Below are 20,104 nucleotides of genomic sequence, written 5' to 3'. Positions count from 1 at the left end.
GTTATGACCTTGAGGAAATCTGGTTCATTGTTAGTGGTTCGATTCAAGTCATAAGCAACTGCACCACGATGTTCCTTCTGCTCTGGTAGCAGAAGCTGCACAACAAATTTTGCCACAATGTGTTTCATGGCAAGATCCTGCATCAAAGTCTTGGACACAGTAGTGTTTGGAATCCCCAGATCAGCTTCTAATTCTTGCACTGTCAGTCACTGATCTTTGTTGATTGTAGCCCATTCAACATTCTCAGGTGTTCTGCTTGTTGTAGGCCTTCCAGAATGTGGATCACTTTTAACAGACTTTCAAGCATGTTTGAAACATTGTGCCACACTTTCATTTGCATTACACTCATTGAATCATCCCCAAGAGCGTTCTGAATCATACAAATAGTTTCCGTGTTGGAATGTTGAAGCTTCACATGAATTTGAAGCAGAATTCATTGCTCTACTCACTCAGTCATTTTTAATACATAGCCACACAGTACACAAGCTCAATCAATGGCATCTACCACCCCCACTGACTAGTACAGTGAAGTCGTCATTATTCACATATGTGCACTCAGGTCCACTCTCCTTGGCTGCCAGGTTACATCAATGTCACTCAAACCGTTCTCATATTAACAATGGCTGGAATTTTTCTGGATAGACCTCATATGACTCATTTTTCTTACCATTTAGTTTATTTCTTTTAAGTAGGGAGAAGGTGCTGAGAAAACAAGATTTACATATGTAAAATAATATGAAAAATATTCAAGATAAGTGAGCACAAAGAGATAAATTGAATTAGCTTGTTGGCTAGAATAGTTTCAATTTTCATGCTGGTAGTAAATCTTGAGATAGATTTCAAAGTATGGGTAAAATTTAGATACACAGCAAGAATTAAAGAGTATCTGAAGCAGCAAAAATGAGTGAAGACTACAGGCAAGAGTAACATGATGTATGCCCAGGAAAGTGAAGTTTACTATTGCTGGAACAGAGACCATGTTAGGACATAAAGTGTGTTACTACAGTAATGTAAGGATGTATAGGTTTTATATTGAATACATGCAACTTATTAATATGATGGCATTTAAATACACTGTGTAATGATATTGACTCTGGACAGACCTCATATGACTCATTTTTCTTACCATTTAGTTTATTTCTTTACCAGTTTATCTATCTATTTAGGCTTTCATTTAGAAGACTACTCTGTTTGGGAAGTAGCCATTACTTCCCCAAGAAAGAACCTTGAAAGGGTACAGGGACAAGATAATGTTGTGATGTATTCAGACTTTCTAAAACATGAAAAAATATATATATATTAATAAAAATATAATGATGTTATACTGTATTTTGAGTGTGGCTTTTTTCTATTCATCTGTATTTTATGAATGGATTATAAGGTCACACACATTATTATCAAAGCTCATCTTTGCTTATTTTGACAGTCCTTTCATTTACCTCAGTATGCATGATTTTTTAGGATCTGCATCCAGAGGACAGGTTGAAAAGGAAGTATCACTGGTCAAATTTGAAGTCAAAATCCTTGCCAACACTTACTGTTTGTTGATTTATTGATGATAGTTATTTGGAGAGATGTGAGGTGATGGTATCTGATTGTGGTTTTAATTTGCATTTCTCTGATGATTAGTGACATTGAGCATTTTTCATATCTGTTGGCTATCTGTATGCCCTTTTAAAAGAAGTATCTATTCAGGTCCTTTGCCCATTTTAACTCAATTGCTTGGGCTTTTTTGGTGTTTAGTTGTATGAATTCTTTATACATTTTCGATACTAAATGTGTTCTCCCATACAGTGGGTTGTCTTTTTGTTTTGTTGATGGATTCCTTTGGTGTGCAAAAACTTTTTTGTTTGATGTGGTCCCATTTGTTTATTTTTTATTTTGTTTCCCTTGCCCAAGGAATTATCTCAGAAAAAATATTACTAAGAGAAATGTTTCAGATTTTACTGCCTATGTTTTATTCTGAAAGTTTTATGGTTTCAAGCCATACATTTAATTCTTTAATCCATTTTGAGTTTTTTCTTGTGTGTGGTGTAAGAAGGTGGTGTAGTTTCATTTTTTGCATGGATCTGTACAATTTTCCCAACACCATTTATTGAATAGACTGTCTTTATAAATACTATATGATTTCATTTATATGTGAAATCTAATGAAGAAAATAAACTAACACACAAAATAGAAAGTAACTCATAAAGAGAACAGACGGACAGCTGTCAGATGGGCAGGGAGTTGAGGAGCTATGTGAGAATGGTGAAAGGATTAAGAAAAAAAAAGTGATTCATGAAGACAACAGTTTGGTGATTACCAGATAGAAAGAGAGTGGGGACAGGTAGAAGAGGGTAAATGAAGAATAAATGATGATGGAAGGAGACTTGACTTGGGATGGTGAACACACAATACAATATATAGACGATGTATTATAGAATTGTACACCTGGCATGTATGTAATTTTATTAACCAATGTCTCCCCAATAAATTCAATAAAAAATTGAAGTTCATTTATCATACATATACTTATGAATATGTGTTTTTATAGGGCACCTTTGTCCCACATGCAATATCAAAGATCGTATGACATGCAACCCAGTTTATTAACCTTCAAGTAGTGTTGCTTTGGAGATGGGAGGCAAGGTGGATAACACTATTGAAAAGATTGTTACCAAAAATAGGAAGTTAATAGAATAGTTCTTTTTTTTCTAAAGGTTTTATTTCTTTTAGACAGAGGGGAAGGGAGGGAGAAAGAAGGGAAGAGAAACATCAGTGTGTGGTTGCCACTCACGCTCCCCCTACTGGGGGCCTGATCTGGCCCACAACCCAGGCATGTGCCCCCACCTGGAATGGACCAGTGACCCTCTGGTTTGCAGGCCAGTACTCAATCCACTGAGCCACACCGGACAGGCAGAATAGGTCTTATTTAGGACACTATTCATAGTGCTTTATGTTTAGGATTTTGGAAGTATCTGGGGTCTAAGAATTTTCTATATTTGGCCCTGAGCTACTCTTTCCAATATCTGATTGATTGGATATTCAGTCTAAGTAATAAATGAATGGCATCCAACAAGAAATTCATACAAACACATGGAACTGAAGATTATTTATTCTAACTTTAAGATATGCTAATAAATCAAGCTGACTTTCACTGGGAAGATGCAAGTCCAAATGAAATTAATTCTTCTGTAGTCAGTATAATTCAAATGTTTCACATTTTCATTTCCAAAATGGGACAGATGGGTAAGCCATGTGGTGGTAATGGGCAATTCAGAGATTTTGATTTACTTGTTTTACTGTTTTATGTAAGCATCTATATTCCAGAACTTTTATATAAATTATTCAAGTTTGCATTTTTAGGTCACTTAGACTTATGTGAAATGAAATTTAAAATGTTGTTACAGTGTTGCTTTTCCTTTAAATTCCTCCTATATTGAAAAAATGTATACCCCAGATGCAAACAAGTTCAGTAGCTTGATTCATGTGATGACCTTGTAATGAGTTACTTGTATTAATTGGTTATTTCACTTTTTTCATTTTCTATCAAAATTATCTGTGAATTTAGAATAACTTGACATTGTTTATAATTGAGGTTGATGTTTTCTTCAGGTGGTAATTCAGGATGATGGCCCAGAAAAACTGGACCCCAAATATTTTGGAGAGTTACTTGCTGATCTAAGCCGCAAAAATACAGATCTATATCACTGCCTATTAGAACATTTGCAGAGAATTGGAGGAAGGTACAGTAAATATATCATTTACCTTGATAGTATAGCTATCTAACATTTTATGATAATCTAGTATTTTTAACAAGCCATTTTAGAGAAGTTTTTGGTTCACAGCAAAACTCTAGTACTTTTAATGGAGAAACAGCGCAACTATATAAGGAGATATAAGCAAATGGCTTAAGAGTTAATGTACTTTCTGAAAATCATCAAAGAGATCATACCAGCCCTTTAGGATCAGTAAAGAATTCTGTACATCTTCTTTTGTAATGTATTTTTTAACATATTTTATTGATTATGCCATTACAGTTGTCCCATTCCCCCCCTTCACTCCCCTCCACCCTGCACACCCCTCCTCCACCATTCCTCCCCTTTCATTCATGTCCATGTGTCACAAGTTCTTTAGATTCTGTATTTCCCATAGTATTCCTGCCTTCCCCCTGTCTATTTTCTACCTACCGTCTATGGTACTTATTCTCTGCACCTTCGCCTCCTTCTCCTCCTCCCACTCCCCTGTTGCTAACCCTCCATGTAATCTCCATTTCTATGTTTCCGCTCTTGATCTAGCTGTCCTCTTAGTTTGCTTTTGTTTTAGGTGTGGTTGCTAATAACTGTGAGTTTGCTGTCTTTTCACTGTTCATATTTTTATCTTCTTTTTCTTAGATAAGTCCCTTTAACATTTCATATAATAAGGGCTTGGTGATGATGAATTCCTTGAATTTGACCTTATCTGAGAAGCACTTTATCTGCCCTTCCATTCTAAATGAAAGCTTTGCTGGATAGAGCAATCTTGGATGTAGGTCTTTGGATTTCATGACTTTGTAATGTATTTTGATGGTACATGCAGCCTCTTGGACAAAGAGCTCAAAAATGCATGATATACTATGACTTGTTTTAAGATACTACACTGATGATACAAGACACAATCACACTGCCAACACATTACTGTTTCTTTGCTGATGTGTGGTCAGCATATGAAGGCCAGCATTCAATATAAATTCAATGTTATATATTATAAACATTGTATATTATTTTAATATAATATTGCATATATAAAATATAAATTACATGATTATCTATAAAGTGATATAAATAAAATATATATGTTACACACTCCAAAATTTTTTCTACTACATAGTCTCATTATATAGGATGAGGCAAGAGTTGTTTATAGTTATTCATATGAAAAGTAATACAATAGTTAATAAATAATATTATGAGAATAAACTCTGTTTCACATACTTATGACTGTAAACTTAACTTTTGCCTCACCCTGTATTTGTGGTCATCTAGGAAAGCTCCAGAAATTCATAAAAACCTGTAGGAGAAAGTCGGAGAATTTTTTCCAGTTCTGACTCCCAAACTAGATTTTAGTATTTCTTAAGACATTTTAATCTGTTGTGCATCTCTTTTCCTTTCCATCTATCACATTTTTCTCTCCATATTTAGCTTCTTTCTCCCTCAATTTTATTGCTTTTATATTCATGACTGCAACCATTCACTTATTATTACTCAACTACCTTACCTCTGGATCTTTTTGTCCTTCCCACTTAGAAAAATCCCAGTTCTGAATTAGTTTAACTCTCTGCTTTATTTATTGTTTTTCTTAAATCACTATCTCCTCCACCCAGTGTCCAACCTCCACTACCCAAAGATTTAGGAGCGCTCCATGAGGGCTGTTTTATTGACCCTTGTTTCCCTGGTGATTGGTTTAGTGCAGACTCAGTAAATCTGTTGAATGAATGAATGAATGAATGAATGAACAGTTACATTAACAGTTAGCATCATGAATTCTACATCCATGCAGTTAAGCACTGTTACAGCAAAGCACAGACATTTATTTGAATTGGAGTCATTATAAATGCATGATTTCCATTTTTGAAGCTAAGCTTTTATTACTGTTTATACTAATCAACACTTTCTCTGATTACTCAAAAAACTTTCACAGATTCATCCATTTATGAGTCAGTATCTTAAACTCTTTTCCCTCACTCTGAGTAGTCAATTATTTATTGAATGTGTACTATATGCCCCACTCTGTGCTTTTTCTGTATTACCTAATTTGCACAGTAATGCTAGCATGTTTTAAATGAAGACTCAAAAGGGGTAGGTTATTAACTCAAGATCACATGCTTTCTAAGTGTTTGAGATGAATTCAAACATTTTTAGTACTCTTTAGCTATAAACCATGACTTAGTTTTTATGCAAAGTGTTCCCTAGATACTCATTTTGCTCTCCATGTTCCTCTTTTTTGCATTCATAATGCCCTGTGAATATGCCTATCAAAGTATCCCTTTATAAAATCAGGAGAATATAGACAGACACACTGTTAAGTGCCCTGATAATAGATCCAGACTTCCTATGTTAGATTCACATTCCAGCTTTGGTTACATACCAGATGTGCAATATTGACTAACTTGTTTAACCTCTCTGTTCTTTGGTTTATTCATCCATAAAATAGGGGTTATAATAATATTTCTCTCACAGATTTCTTACAAGCAGCATCAGCATAATGTGAGAACTTGGAAACAGACCTACAGAATAAGAAACTCTGAGAGTAGGGCCCAGAAATACGCTCCCCAGAGGATTCTGAGACATTTTCAAGTTTGAGAACAGACCTAAGGCAGTGATATTCAACCGAAGTAACTTGAGAACCTTTAAAACATGCAATACCTGACTATTTACTCAGGGGCACTGACCTCTTTTCCCTTAGATTGTCAAATAAAAAAATAACAGCCAATATAACTAAAGCTCTCCTGTGTGAATGAACCAAAATTATACCTATTTTGTCAGATTAGCAAAAAATAGAATATGTTTTTTGGTGTGCTGCAGAATTTTTGTAGTTAGTTTAGATGTGTCATGAGATGAAAAAAGTTGAAAATTGCTGACCTTGGGTCACACAAGTGACAAGATCTGGGACTCTGAGAACTTTGTTTTCAATACTAGAAATTGCTTAAGTACCAACCACTTAAACAAGATACTGTTTACAAATTAAAGAAATTATCAAAATTTTGAATCATCACATTTGAAAAGTCACAGGATTTAGACCAATTTTATACAGAGCAAATTTTGCCTTGGAACACTTATGTTTGTATAAAGTACAAGACAAGATAATACTCGTGTTTTGTGTTGCACCCAAATAGTGCAGAACATGTGGCACTGACAAAGTCGCTGCTCAATAAAGGTTTTCAGAAGGAGAGTTCAATATATTCTAAATTTATTAGTCTCATACTAAATCAAAGTGGACAAAGCAACCTACCAAAATCTAAAGTTATTCTCCACATTAAACTCTCCATAATGGAGAGGATCTCAAACTTTTGGCATTTAAATGGTTTTGTTGCTCATAAGGTTGTCAGGGTTTTTCTCTTCATTCCTTTCCTGTTTCCCCTTTATTTTTCTGTATTACATTTCTTTCTTCTTGGTAGATAAAGTGAGTGCCACTTTATTTGTTTTCCCAATGTAATTTCAGCCTCCACCCCCAGTGCTGAATAGAGAGGCAATCCTCACTGACCTTTCCACCTCCCACTCTGCTCTGTTTTTCTGCTTTCTCCATTTCTCCCTTCTCTTTTGTCTCCACTTTGCATTCCAGATTGCAATTCAGCAAGGAGTGCGCTCCAGGGTCAACATTAAGGAAGGTTGTCTCATAAAACCATTCTGGATACTCCTTAATATTCTAATATTAAGGGCTGTTGTCTGTTTCTTGTTTTGCTTCTTTGTATTGCTTTCTTATTTACAGAAAACAGTAAGGGTCTGGGGACATGTGTATTAGGTCAGCATTGGAATTCAAATTTTAAACATAAAAGACCTGTTAATACAGTGATAACTTCAATTAACAGTAATGTAAGACTACTAAAACTGCAGCATGATTCATATTTGAACTTGTTTTACCTTCTAATATATGCATGCAGTTACTTTAGTAAATATTAGATAAGTAGAAGATACTTGGTTTTGTTTGCTAGGGGCACTCAACAATTTCTATTGTTTGGGGTGACACAGGAAATACCATATATCTATATATATCTATATCTATCTATCTATCTATCTATCTATCTATCATCTATCTATCTATCTATCTATCATTCAGCATATGCAGTTATGTGTTGGGAAATGGAGTCTTCAGCTTTTCTCTATATTACCTTGTACATTTTTATAAATGCATGCAACAGATTTTGCACAGTGAGTACCCATTTATTTCAATAAGCAATACATTACTCATAAACAGTTACTTAGAAGGTAAATGTAGAAGCTAGCTTAATATCTCTAGCATAATGTACTAGCTAATGTAATATTAAGCTAGCTTAAATGTACTAGCTTAATGTCTCTAAAACATGTTTCTCTTTTACTGAGGATATGACAATCACGACCTATGATTTTCTAAGACTCTTATTGTACTATAAAGTATTCTATCTTGCTTTCAGAACATGTGTACTGGTTTTTTTTGTTTGAGAAGTATGTTTACTGCATGTATTTTGGGCCCAATTCTTCCACTAAGCACAGAGGGAGCAAGCAGGCAAAAATAAAGGCCTGTCTGTTGCCACTGACAACACTAGAACTGCATCCTTCCCAGCTTTCACTGCTCCCCAATGAAACAAATGGCAGACCAATATAATCATCAGGGATTCTCTCCCAGCATTTGCCTACCAAGCACGGCTTCAAAAAGGGCCTTCCAACCCTCATGGTCAAACCCTCATTTTGATGCTGGAAGTTCTATTATTATACTAAAAGTTTGGTCATGTCGCTTAATGTCTGTTCCTATACAAATATTCAAATATCCTCAAAGCTTTGTATCTGCTAATTATATTGTAGTGTTAATTGGATGAGTTATTCAGTCTTACTTCGCAAGTTTGGATTTTGATAAAACTTGAAAGACACTGTAGAGAGAAGCTGGAATCAACATTGAAAATGAACAATGCAAGGAGAAAAGGAAAGCACAAATAGAGAACAAGTATTATCATTATTTATTCACTCAGGTAGCATTTATTGCCAGGCATGGAGGACTTGTACATCTAGCCTCAAACAGACTGGTATGAATGGATGCTACTAACCAATTCTGCATGTTCTATTGGTTTGTTATTTGGTTATTGTTTATTTGGAACAGATTAGCTACCTACAGGAAAATTATCTTCATATTTGTAAGTGCCATTTAGTTATTTAAATTTTTTCATTTGCACTATAACTTGAATTGGTACTATTATGATACATTTAAAAAGTGATATAAAATAATTAGAACATTAATACTCATATATTACCAATGTATATATTTTCCTAACATTATCTTTCTTTTTCATTTTTACAGCAAACAGGACTTTGAGTCCACAGATGAGGTAAGTGCAAAGATAGTTAAATTCAAACATAGCTGATAGCAAAGCAAATTCTGATGTTTGCACTAATAATATTGTTTTAATTTGGTACCTTTATAAGACTGGAACACAGGTTCATTTGGCATCTTGATTAAACTGAGAACAAGAAATAATGATCATTTTGCTTTTTAAATGATATAGCCATTTATATCTTTGTAATCACTATAAAAGTGATCTTAATTACTCATACAAAGAGTTTTATCAGCTTCTACTTTATGATCTGATTTGTCTTTGCTTATCAGAACATTTAAAATTTCACTGACCACATATTCTCTGCTTTATAAAACTGAAATCTACATTAACTAAATAAACAGCAAATTCAGTTTTAATGTATTTTGAAAACTTGTATGTCCCATGATAATTAGCCAGCAACTTGAAGTATTTTTACAAGTATTAATTTTATTACATATGCATATCCTGTTAATAATTACTTTAAATGTCGCCCTGGCTGGTGTAGCTCAGTGGATTGAGCATGGGCCTGCGAACCAGAAGACTGAGGTTCGATTCCCCATCAGGGCACATGCCTGGATTGCAGGCCAGTTCCCAGCAGGAGCCAGTTCCCAGCAGGGGATGCACCAAAAGCAACCATACATTGATATTTCTCTCCTTCTCTCCTTCCCTTCCATTCTAAAGATGAATAAATAAAATTTAAAAAATTAAAAAATAAAAAATAATTACTTTAAATGGAATAAGTCATCAACTAGAGAAAGAATTTAATGTAATAAAACATTTTTGTGTTAGTTTTTATCTTTGTTTCCAATGTATTGATGTATTACATTTATTACAATTATTCAATAAGCCCTAAATTGCCTTTAAAAATATTGAGTTTAATTCAACTTCTCACTTAAAATTAGTTTAAGGTTCTAAATTGCTGTGGCAACATTACCTTTCAAAAGTCACCACAGCTCTTTGTAAATTTTCAATAAACCCTTAATATTATCTTATTTCCCCCAAATTTCTATGTTTAAAATCAGCCTCTAAAATTTCATATCTACCACAAAAAGAAGGTAGATATGAAAATATCTACCAACTTCCAGAAGGTTTTAAAAGATACACTGAAATAAAGTGTTTAATGGGATTTAAGAGACCATTCTCTTGTGTCTAAATTGTTCTTTTTTTTTAAATTTTAATTTTTATTTAATTCTTGTTCAAATAGTTTTCTGTCTTATATTCCCAGCCCTGCCCCCCCAGTGCTCCCCGCCTCCCTCCCATTTCCACCCCCTACCTTACTTATTGTCCATGTGTCCTTTATACTTGTTTATGTGAGTCCATCCCCCTTTCCCCTATGATTCTCTCCCCTCTCCCCTCTGGGCCCTGTCAGCCTGTTCCGTATTTGAGTGCCATTGGTCATATTTTGCTTGTTTGTTTGTTTTGTTGTTTAGATTCCTGCTAACAGTGATACCATTTTTAAAAAATAGAAATGGGCCCTGGCTGGTGTGGCTCAGTGGATTGAGTGCCAGCCTGCGAACCAAAGGATCTTCTTTGATTCCCAGTCAGGGCGCATGCCTGCATTGCAGGCCAGGCCAAGCCCCTAGTGGGGGGCATGCAAGAGGCAACCACACATTGATGTTTTTCTCCCTCTCTTTCTCCCTCTCTTCCTTTCTGTCAAAAATAAATAAATAAATAAAATCTTTAAAAAATAGACATGGAACATTTGATTGGTTGTCCAAAGCTTTCCCCTAAAATGCCTGAGATTCAGTATTCTTTCCATGGTGAATGTAGTATAATCTATGTTTCAAAGTAAGAACTGATAAGGTTAGAAATAAAATTTGTAACTATTACCTGAAATGTAAAATAATATTTTGATGTTCCTAAAAATAAGCCTGATGCACAAAAGTCTGTGAACTCTGACCATAAGATTAAAATACTAATGTGTAACTGTTCAATGGATGAGCCTCTCTTTTCTTACAGTCAGAAGACATTGAATCCTTGATTCCCACAGGATTGTCAGAGTTTACAAAACAGCAAATTCGCTATATTCTGCAGGTGAGTTGGGGTCAAAAGTGGGTGTGACAGCAACACTAACAAACCATTAAGTTAAGATGCTTCCCTTAATTAAGAATGGAAATTTTCTAATAAAATCATTTTTCACAATAATTGATTAGATTTTGATTGCATTATTGTTTGGTCAGACCATCAAACACTAGTAGTACATACATGACTAGCACTCAGGGAAAAGTTCTAGAAATATGGGGTGGGGTAAAAGTAGGTTTACATTTGTGAGACTGAAACACAGAGTTTATTCATGTTTTATTATTCATTAATATTCTATTATTTTCCATATGAACAACTGTATACCTACTTTTTCCCTACCCTGTATTATTCCTTAACATGGAATGCCCTTGGTCTCTCCTTCCTGCCTTGCCTTTCCTAAACTAAGGAAGGCTACAGACCACTGGAGAAGTCAGTTCCCCTACAATAAAGGGATAGACTAATACCATGGGAATATGACTATAAAGAACACATATGTTTGAAAGAAAGGATTCTGAAGATAGTCTAGTTTTGTGTAAAGAAGACAATTTCTAAATTTGATTTTTGTTCTCAAAGCTTTGTTGGCCATCCAAATTTTGGACCTCGTGTCATATTTGTAGAACTTAAATAAAATATTATTTTTAGTGGCACACACTCTGTATTATAAAGAGACAGTGGTATGGGGAATGTATATGCTCTGCAAAACCTGAATCCTGGGGACATCCTCGATGTTCTATCTAGAAGTGGGATGATCATCCAAAGTGCATTTATAGCCTATTTGTACAAAAAATTCTTTTAAGGATTTTTGCATCTAAGATCATGAGAGACATTGGTCTATAATTTTCTTATCTTGTATTATCTTTGGTTTTCTTATTAGGATAATAATACTTGCTTCATAAAATGAAATGAGATGTGGTTCTTTCTTTTCTGCTTTCTGGAAGACACTGCATAGACTTGGTATTAATTCTTTTAAACATTTTGTAGAACCCTCAGTAAAAATATCTGGACCTGGATATTTGTTTTGCAGGAGTTTTTAAAAAATTCTAAATTCAACACCTACCCATAGGCCTATTCAAATGACCTGTTTCATATTGGATGAGTTGTGGTAGCTTGTGATTATCAAGGAAATAGTACATTTCATCTAAATTGTCAAATTTATATGGCTATAGTTGTTCATAGTATCCCCTTATTACCCTTCTGATATCTGCAGGGTCTGTATTTCTATCCTTTATTTAATTGTTAATACTAGTAATTTGTGTCTTGTCCTTTTTTATTCAGCTACAGTTGTTCCACTTTTTCCCCATTGCTCACTTGCCCCCACTCCCTTAGGCAATCCTCCCTATTGTCCATGCCCATGAGTCCTCCATTCTTATTCCTTGACTTCATTTGTCATTCTTGCTGGAGATTTATCATGCTTATTGATTTCTTTCCCAAATAAGTAGGTTTTAGTTGTAGTGATCTCCTCTACTGTTTTCCTGTTTACACTTCCACTGGTTTTTGCTCTTATCTGCATTATTTATTTTCTTTGCTTACTTTTGGTTTATTTTGCTCTTCTTTGTCCAGTATTTTGATAAAGGAAGTTAGACTGATTTGAGACCTTTCCTATTTTCTAATGTAAGCACTTAGTGTTATAAATAGCCTCTCATCATGGCTTTAGCTGTGTCCCATAATTATGATACATATTCTCATTTTCTTTCAGCTCTATGTATTTCTATCTTATTTTTTAACTTATTGAATTTACTGGGGTGATATTGGTTAATAAAACTTTGTAGGTTTCAGTTGTACAATTGTAGAATACATCATCTGTATGTTCTATTGTGTGTTCACCACCCCAACTCAACTCTCCTTCCATTGCCACTTATCCCCCACTTCCCTTTTATACCTACCTGTACCCCCTTTTCTGGTAACTATATCTACCTTTACATATTTGCTTTGGCCAGTGGATTATTTTTAAGTGTGTTGTTTTGTTTCCAAGTGTTTAGAGATTTTCCTATTGTCTTTCTGTTATTAATTTCTAGTTTGATTCCATTGTGGTCAGAACATATATTCCATATGAACTCAGTTCTTTTGAAATAGTTAAGTTTTGTTTAAGTAAAGGATGTGGTCTATCTTGTTATATGTTACATGGGTAAATGAAAGGAATGTGTAGCTGTTGTTGGATAGAGTCTTTTATAAATGGTGATTAGATCCTTTGTTTGACAGTGTTGTTGAGTTCTATATTCTTGCCACATTTCTACCAAGTGGTTCTATCAGCTGCTGAGAGAGGGGTATAGAAGTCTTTAGCTATAACTGGGGATTTGTCTATTTCTCCTTTCAGTCTATCATTTTTCATTGCATACATTTTTGCAGCTCTCTTGTTTGGTTCATAAACATTCATAATTGCTATCTATGTCTTTTTGGTGGACTGACCTTTTTATCATTATGTAATGGCCTTGTCGTTCCCTGGTAATTGTCTTTGCTCTGAAGTCTTTTTTATCTAATGTAAATATGGCATGCCTGTTTTCTTTTGATTAAAGTTTGCACAGTATAATTTTTCCAACCTTTTACTATATGTGTGTGTGTGTAGATATATAAACATATATGTATAAATAAATAAACTATATATATAAATATATATATATATTTCCATATATATATTTTCCATATATAAGACAGAAATATATAGGAATGTATATGGAATATATTTCCTATTGCTGGTGGTAGGAATTCCTATTTCCATATATAATTCCTATTTATATAGGAAATATATATTTCCATATATAAGACAGAAATGTCTTATATATATGAGTCATATATATATATTTCTATATATATATGACTCATATATATATATATGGAGAGGGAGAGAGGGAGAGGGTTGAGACCATTACAGATGTCCCCATATTCCTCCCTTTTGCCACCTCCACCCACCCCCCCAATCCAAGCCTTCACCACACTATTGTCTGCATCCATGGGTCATGCATATATGTTCTTTGCCTAATCTCTTCATCTTCTTTCATCTAGTACCCCAGTCCCCTCCCCTCTGACAGCTGTCTATCTGGTCTGTGTATCCATGCCTGTGGTTCTATTTTGTTCATCAGTTTATTTTGTTCATTAGATTTTATATATCTATATCTATATCTATATAAAGATATATATATATCTTTATATATATATATATATATATATATATATATCTTTATATATATATCTCAGACCATATGGTATTTGTCTTTCTCTGACTGGTTTGTTTCACTTAGCATAATAATTTCAAGGTACAATATAACATAATTCATAAAATAAATAAATAATGTAATGTAATATATACATATATATGTTATTTCTTCCTTCTTCATGCTCCAAATTGCTCCTTATATCATTTTGTTTCTCTTTAGCTGTTATTTTAAGATAAGTTTTAGTGATAGATTCTTTTTATTTTCCTTTATCTGAAAATGTTGTGATTTCCCCTTCATTCCTAAAGGATATTTTCATTACATACAGAATTTGTAGTGGACAATTCTTCCATTCTTTTCTTCCAGCATTTACAAAGTCTATATTACTTTCATCTGGCCTCTATGGTTTCTGATGAGAAATGTGCTGTAATTAGAAACATTACTCCTTACTGCTTTCAAGATTTCTTTTACTGCTTTCAAGATTTTATCTTTAATTTTAAGAAGTCTGACTAACTTGTCTGGGCATGGATTTCTTTGGATTGATCATATTTGGATTTTGTTCTACTCCTTGAATATGTACATTCATGGTTTTTGATAATTTGGAGAAGTTTTCAGTCATTTTTTCAAATACTTTTTCAGCTCCACATTTACTTCTTTCTAGGACTTTGATGACATGAATGTTAGAAATGTATACTCCCACAGGTCTCCCAGGCTCTGTTTAATTTTTTTCCAATATATTTTCTCTCTGATGTACAGATTCAGTACTTTCTATTGTTCTGTCTTCAACTTCACAAATTCTTTCCACAGTATGATCAATTCTCTTTTTTAGTCCATCCATTGAGATTTTTGTTTTTTAGTTACTGAGCTTTTCAATTCTAAAATTTTCATCTATTTGTTCTTTATATCTTCTATTTCTTTTTTGAGATTTTCCATTTTGTTGCTGGGACTTTCTACTTTTTATGTAAGTCAGTAATTTCTTGTTGAAGCATTCTTAATGTATGCTTTAAATTTTTTAGACAATTTTAACATTTCTGTTATATTGATGTTGACATCTATTAATTTATTTTCTTATCAAGTTGAGATTTTTCTGGTTCTTGGAATGTCACTGGTCCAGTGACATTTAAAATTGAAACTTGCCCTGGCTGGTGTGGCTCAGTGGATTGAACACAGGCCTGCAAACCAAAGGGTCACTGGTTTGATTCCCAGTCAGGGCACTTGCCTGGGTTGTGGGCTGGGTTCCCAGTTGGGGGCACAAGATAGGCAACCATGCATTGATGTTTCTCTCCTTTTCTTTCTCCCCTCTTCCCCTCTGTGAAAGTAAATAAATAAAATTTCTTCAAAAGTTTTTAAAAAATAAAATAAAGTTGAAACTTGAACATTTAGAGTATTATGTTATGACTCTGGACTTCTCCAAATCTTCTGTATTACCAGACCTCCTCTGATATTGAAACTACAGGGGAGGTGGGTGCACTGTATGTTATTGCCAGCAGTAGGGTAGAAGTCCCAGTTCCCCACTTAGCCTTTACTTACCTTTATCAGAAAAAGAGCTTCTTGTTCCTCCTGACCAGAGATATGAATTGTGGCCCTTTACTAGGGCCCCGCTTTTGGGGGACCTGGTTTAGATAGGAAGGAGGAACACTGAAGGTCAAGTGGTCTCATTTCCCTTGGGCAGTGATAATAGTCCCTACTCTCCACTAAGCAACTTCTGACATCACCATAGCAGGGAGGTGGGGCAGTATCTCATTCCTGCTGAATAAAGTGAGAGAATAGTCTCCTTTCATAGTCTCAACAGGCACCATAATGCCTGAGGTCTCATTTTTGGTCAGAGGGAATGAAAGCCCCATCTTTCCACCCTCCCTTTTCTAACACCCACCTGGTGAGTGGCATCAGTGCACCTTTTTAAGGTCTCTTGAGAGGGAGAGTCTAGGCTTTGTTCCTGGCTTTTGATGTTTTGGTGGGAGAAGAGTTGCAGGGTTTCTTTTTTTCTGTGGTTTTAGCTGGAATAGAGTGATTATTAATGTAAAAGTTCTTCACCTTGCTAGGCTGCCATTTTCACAGTCCTTTGGTTACAAAGAGCAGGCTTTTCCAGGGACTTTTGTTATTTGTACCAATTGGTGTTTCTGGGTTGTTGATTTCCCCCAACACCAGCCTGTGATATGTGAATGAAGCAAAAAGAAATCCTGGGAACTCACTTCCGTATTGTTCTTTAGATCCCAGGGATCCTAATGAGACTTCTGTCTTTTCACCTTTCAGAGTTTTTTAGACATAACATCCAGGGCTTTTAGTTAAACTTAGCAAGAGAAACAGGAAAAAGTATTTCTAGTTCATCTTTCCAGAAATGACAATTGCCTTTAAAAAACATTTTTCTTTGAAAACAGTAGTTTAACTTGGTAAAAGGACTTTATCCTACTTATTTATAATTTTAGATATTTCTATCTGTTAAGGTTAAACTTAACTAGTATAGCAGGCAAATCCATGCATTTGGCAGCATACTTAGGAAGATGTATTTTATTATTTGAAGGTTGACTGTGTCATCTTTTCTGATATTTAAATAAAGAATAAAAGTAAATTTGAGGATTTCTTGATACATTTCTATCTTGTGAAAATGATGTTACTTCATCATAAAAATAATGTACTCTATTCTAATTATATAACTATGATCTCTTTGGAATTGCTTGAATTATTTATGCATGTTATTAACAATATTATCTTATCAAAAATAAAACTGTTAATAAGTTTGCTGGTAGAAACAGAAAAACAGAACCACTCTCACTCACATTGCCTATTTTTAAATGCTAGTATAAATAAACCATTAATTGTTTTCTTCCTGCAGATGAGGGGTATGTCTGAAAAATCACTCCGGCTAGTGCTATCCACATTCAGCAACATACGAGAGGAGCTTCGTCATCTTCAAAATGACTTGACAGTAACATATATTTTGATTTTTCTTTTCAAAGTCCTTCTAGTTCCTACCTTCCTAACACAGAAATTAAGGCATTCAGTCTACCTTTTAAATTTTAAAATTTAGTACAATACAGCTTTATGCTTACCTAGACATTGTTAATTTCTTGAAACAGTTCGTTTATGCTGAGAGGGAAAACAAGCTGTCCCATATAAAAAGAAAGAAAGTTGAGAATGCACTTATTAATTAGTTTACAAGTAAGGCAATTTACTGCTTAAAGCTAGGGAGTAGCTTCTAAAACTAGAATATAGAATCTGACTCATTGAATGGGAATTTCCCCCTTTTCTATAATAATAGAAACACACTCTGAATTTCTTTGAATACTTGAAAATGTCTTTCTCTAAGAATTTAAGCCTTTCTATTTTAATTGTTCTTGGTGCCATCAATTAGATCCATTCAGAATATTTTCCATACAATGAATAACTCCTTGAGGACTTTGGAGTTTTTTTTTCCTGAGTTCTGATTAACATATTTAGACTCTACTTTGAAAATTCACCACCTGCTGGGATTAACAAGGAGTCTTTGAAGATTGGAGTAAAACATTAAAATCATTCAAAATGTTCTGCTTCGTTGGACTTTGAATTAGTCATTTCATTAACTTGTCTCTTAATATGCAGGTTTTTAAAAGCTCAATACTTTTGCATCCCATATTTTGCTTAAGTTTAACAATTCTGTTTCTTAGCAACTACAAGTGAAAAGTGCTTATTTAAACCTTCCAATGTAAACGAGTCTTTGTGTTATGTGACTTTGGACCAGTTTCTGTAATTCTGAGTCATAACATAATTTTGTTTTAGTCCCTGGAAAATGACAAGTTAAGACTTGAAAAAGACTTGGTTTTCAAAGAAACTCAGATAAAGGAATACGAAGAACTCTTGGCATCAGTGAGAGCAAATAACCGCCAGCAGCAGGTAATTTGATATTTTCATTGATGATAAACTAGATGGATGGCTTTTCCTATGCTTAATTACTGGTACACTGGAGTTATGAGATACACTCCAAACACAATTAAAAGATGATGGAACAATTTGTTCATATGAGAATTGAGTGATTTTTGATATTTCCAATGACAGAAAAGCTCCTCAGAAAAAGACAACCTTAGGTATTTTAAATATAAAGTTTACACAGTCCCCAATTATCTATGCTGTTGGATGACAATGATTGCATAACTATTGAAAATCTGAATTCACTCATTGATTGTACCCACTAACATACCATGAAAAAACATTTTAAAGATCTTAACATATGTTTTTTTTCAATAAATCAGTGAAAGAATCAACTCTAGAAGTGATCTCCAGATGTCTGAGCAGAGTTGATTCCTAGGAAATTGTATTGAGTCTCTAAGGCTGATCCTTTCCTAATCTTCACTGCCATGACAGTACCAGTTGTCACATAAATAATCAAGCATATGGTAATTTTGATGCCTACTAGAAGGAACGGTACAGTATTGTGAAAGGGAAACAAGAGTCAGATTCATCTAGTCTTGCCCTGGCTGGTGTGGCTCAGTGGATTGAGTGCCAGCCTGTGGTTGCTGGTTGATTCCCAGTCAGGGGAATCCCCATGCCTGGGTTGAGGGCCAGGTCCCCAGTAGAGGGCACGTGGGAGGCAACCACACATTGATGTTTCCCTTTTTCTCCTCCTTTCCCCTCTCTCTAAAAATAAATAAATAAATAAAATTTTAAAAGAAAATTCATCTAGTCTTGATTCCTTCTCACATAAGATAGGCAAATCAGACTAAGGGCACCAATCTATTGTAATATTTCACCTGACTGATTTAATTTACATTTTAAAAGGTCAATAAATATTTAAGAAAACTAGGGATGGAAGAATATTTGCTTTAATTCATCACATTAATCTACTAAAAGAACACTATGCCCCCCCAAAGTACAACCCATTTGTCATATTTACTTATATCTTTTTAAATATATACATATATATTTTAATTTAATTGTTGTTCAAGTACACTTTTCTGTCTTTTACTCCCATTCCAGCCCACCCTACCAGCCCTCCCCCTCCCTCCCATGTCCATCCCCGCCCCTAGTTTTTGTCCATGTGTCCTTTATACTTGTTCCTGCAAACACTTCCCCTTTCTCCCTGAAATTCCCTCCCCTCTCCCTTCTGGTCACTGTCAGCCTGTTATCTATTTCAGTGTCTTTGGTTATATTTTGCTTGCTTGTTTTGTTGTTTAGGTTCCTGTTAAAGGTGAGATCATATGGTATTTGTCTTTCACCACCTGACTTATTACTTATGTCTTCTTTACAGCAAGGACTTCAAGACTCAAACTCAAAATGCCAAGCATTGGAAGAAAGTAATCTCTCTCTTCGACATACACTATCAGATGTGGAATATAGATTAAAAGAGATGGAATACTGTAAACATAATTTAGAGCAAGAAAATAAAAATCTTAGAATGCAGGTATTAATTTTTTAAAACATATATGACTGCCTTAGTTATACTATTGTGATCTTAGCATTGGCAAGTATATATATTTGTAGTTATAGTATATAACTATATATATATATATATATATATATATATATATATATATATATATATATATGTAATCCTATTCCTTTTGAGAAAATACATGGAGTTTGTTCTGATGTTCTCATATGTAGTTATGTCTTATCTCCCTGCCATTTGGGCTGTATAATGCATTTCATAAAAATTGCTCTCATTATTTCAATTTCTCATATAATCATGGGCTTTCATCTAATAAATCTTGAAATACAATGTCTATTTCCTTCATAACAGTGCAATTACAGAAAGTTATGTTGTCTTGGATAGGTTTCTGAGACTTGCACAGGCCCGATGCTGCAGGCTAAAATGGATGAGGTTGGCAACTATTACATGGAGATGGTGAAAAACTTAAGAATGGAGAAAGATAGAGAGATCTGCAAGCTAAGGGTATGTTGAGCCTATATTACATTACACAAGTCAAGACAAAAT

The 20,104-nt window shown here is 34.3% G+C and overlaps 1 protein-coding gene across 2 annotated transcripts in view; it reads left to right on the top strand.

The window, feature by feature from the left end:
- Positions 1 to 20,104, top strand: part of POF1B (POF1B actin binding protein) — a 72,359-nt gene that overhangs the window by 42,386 nt on the left and 9,869 nt on the right. For both annotated transcript variants that reach the window (XM_037038340.1, XM_037038339.1), the window contains 7 exons: positions 3,598 to 3,728; positions 9,010 to 9,037; positions 10,985 to 11,059; positions 17,030 to 17,122; positions 17,953 to 18,066; positions 19,418 to 19,570; positions 19,943 to 20,062. In XM_037038340.1, coding sequence (XP_036894235.1) covers positions 3,598 to 3,728; positions 9,010 to 9,037; positions 10,985 to 11,059; positions 17,030 to 17,122; positions 17,953 to 18,066; positions 19,418 to 19,570; positions 19,943 to 20,062 — 714 coding nt within the window. The remainder of the gene's footprint in view (positions 1 to 3,597; positions 3,729 to 9,009; positions 9,038 to 10,984; positions 11,060 to 17,029; positions 17,123 to 17,952; positions 18,067 to 19,417; positions 19,571 to 19,942; positions 20,063 to 20,104) is intronic.

The sequence above is a fragment of the Sturnira hondurensis genome, unplaced genomic scaffold, assembly GCF_014824575.4.
Source record: "Sturnira hondurensis isolate 20B ecotype Veracruz unplaced genomic scaffold, ASM1482457v3 Scaffold0024230, whole genome shotgun sequence".
Lineage (NCBI taxonomy): Eukaryota > Metazoa > Chordata > Mammalia > Chiroptera > Phyllostomidae > Sturnira > Sturnira hondurensis.
This window is presented reverse-complemented; position numbering and strand designations above follow the sequence as displayed.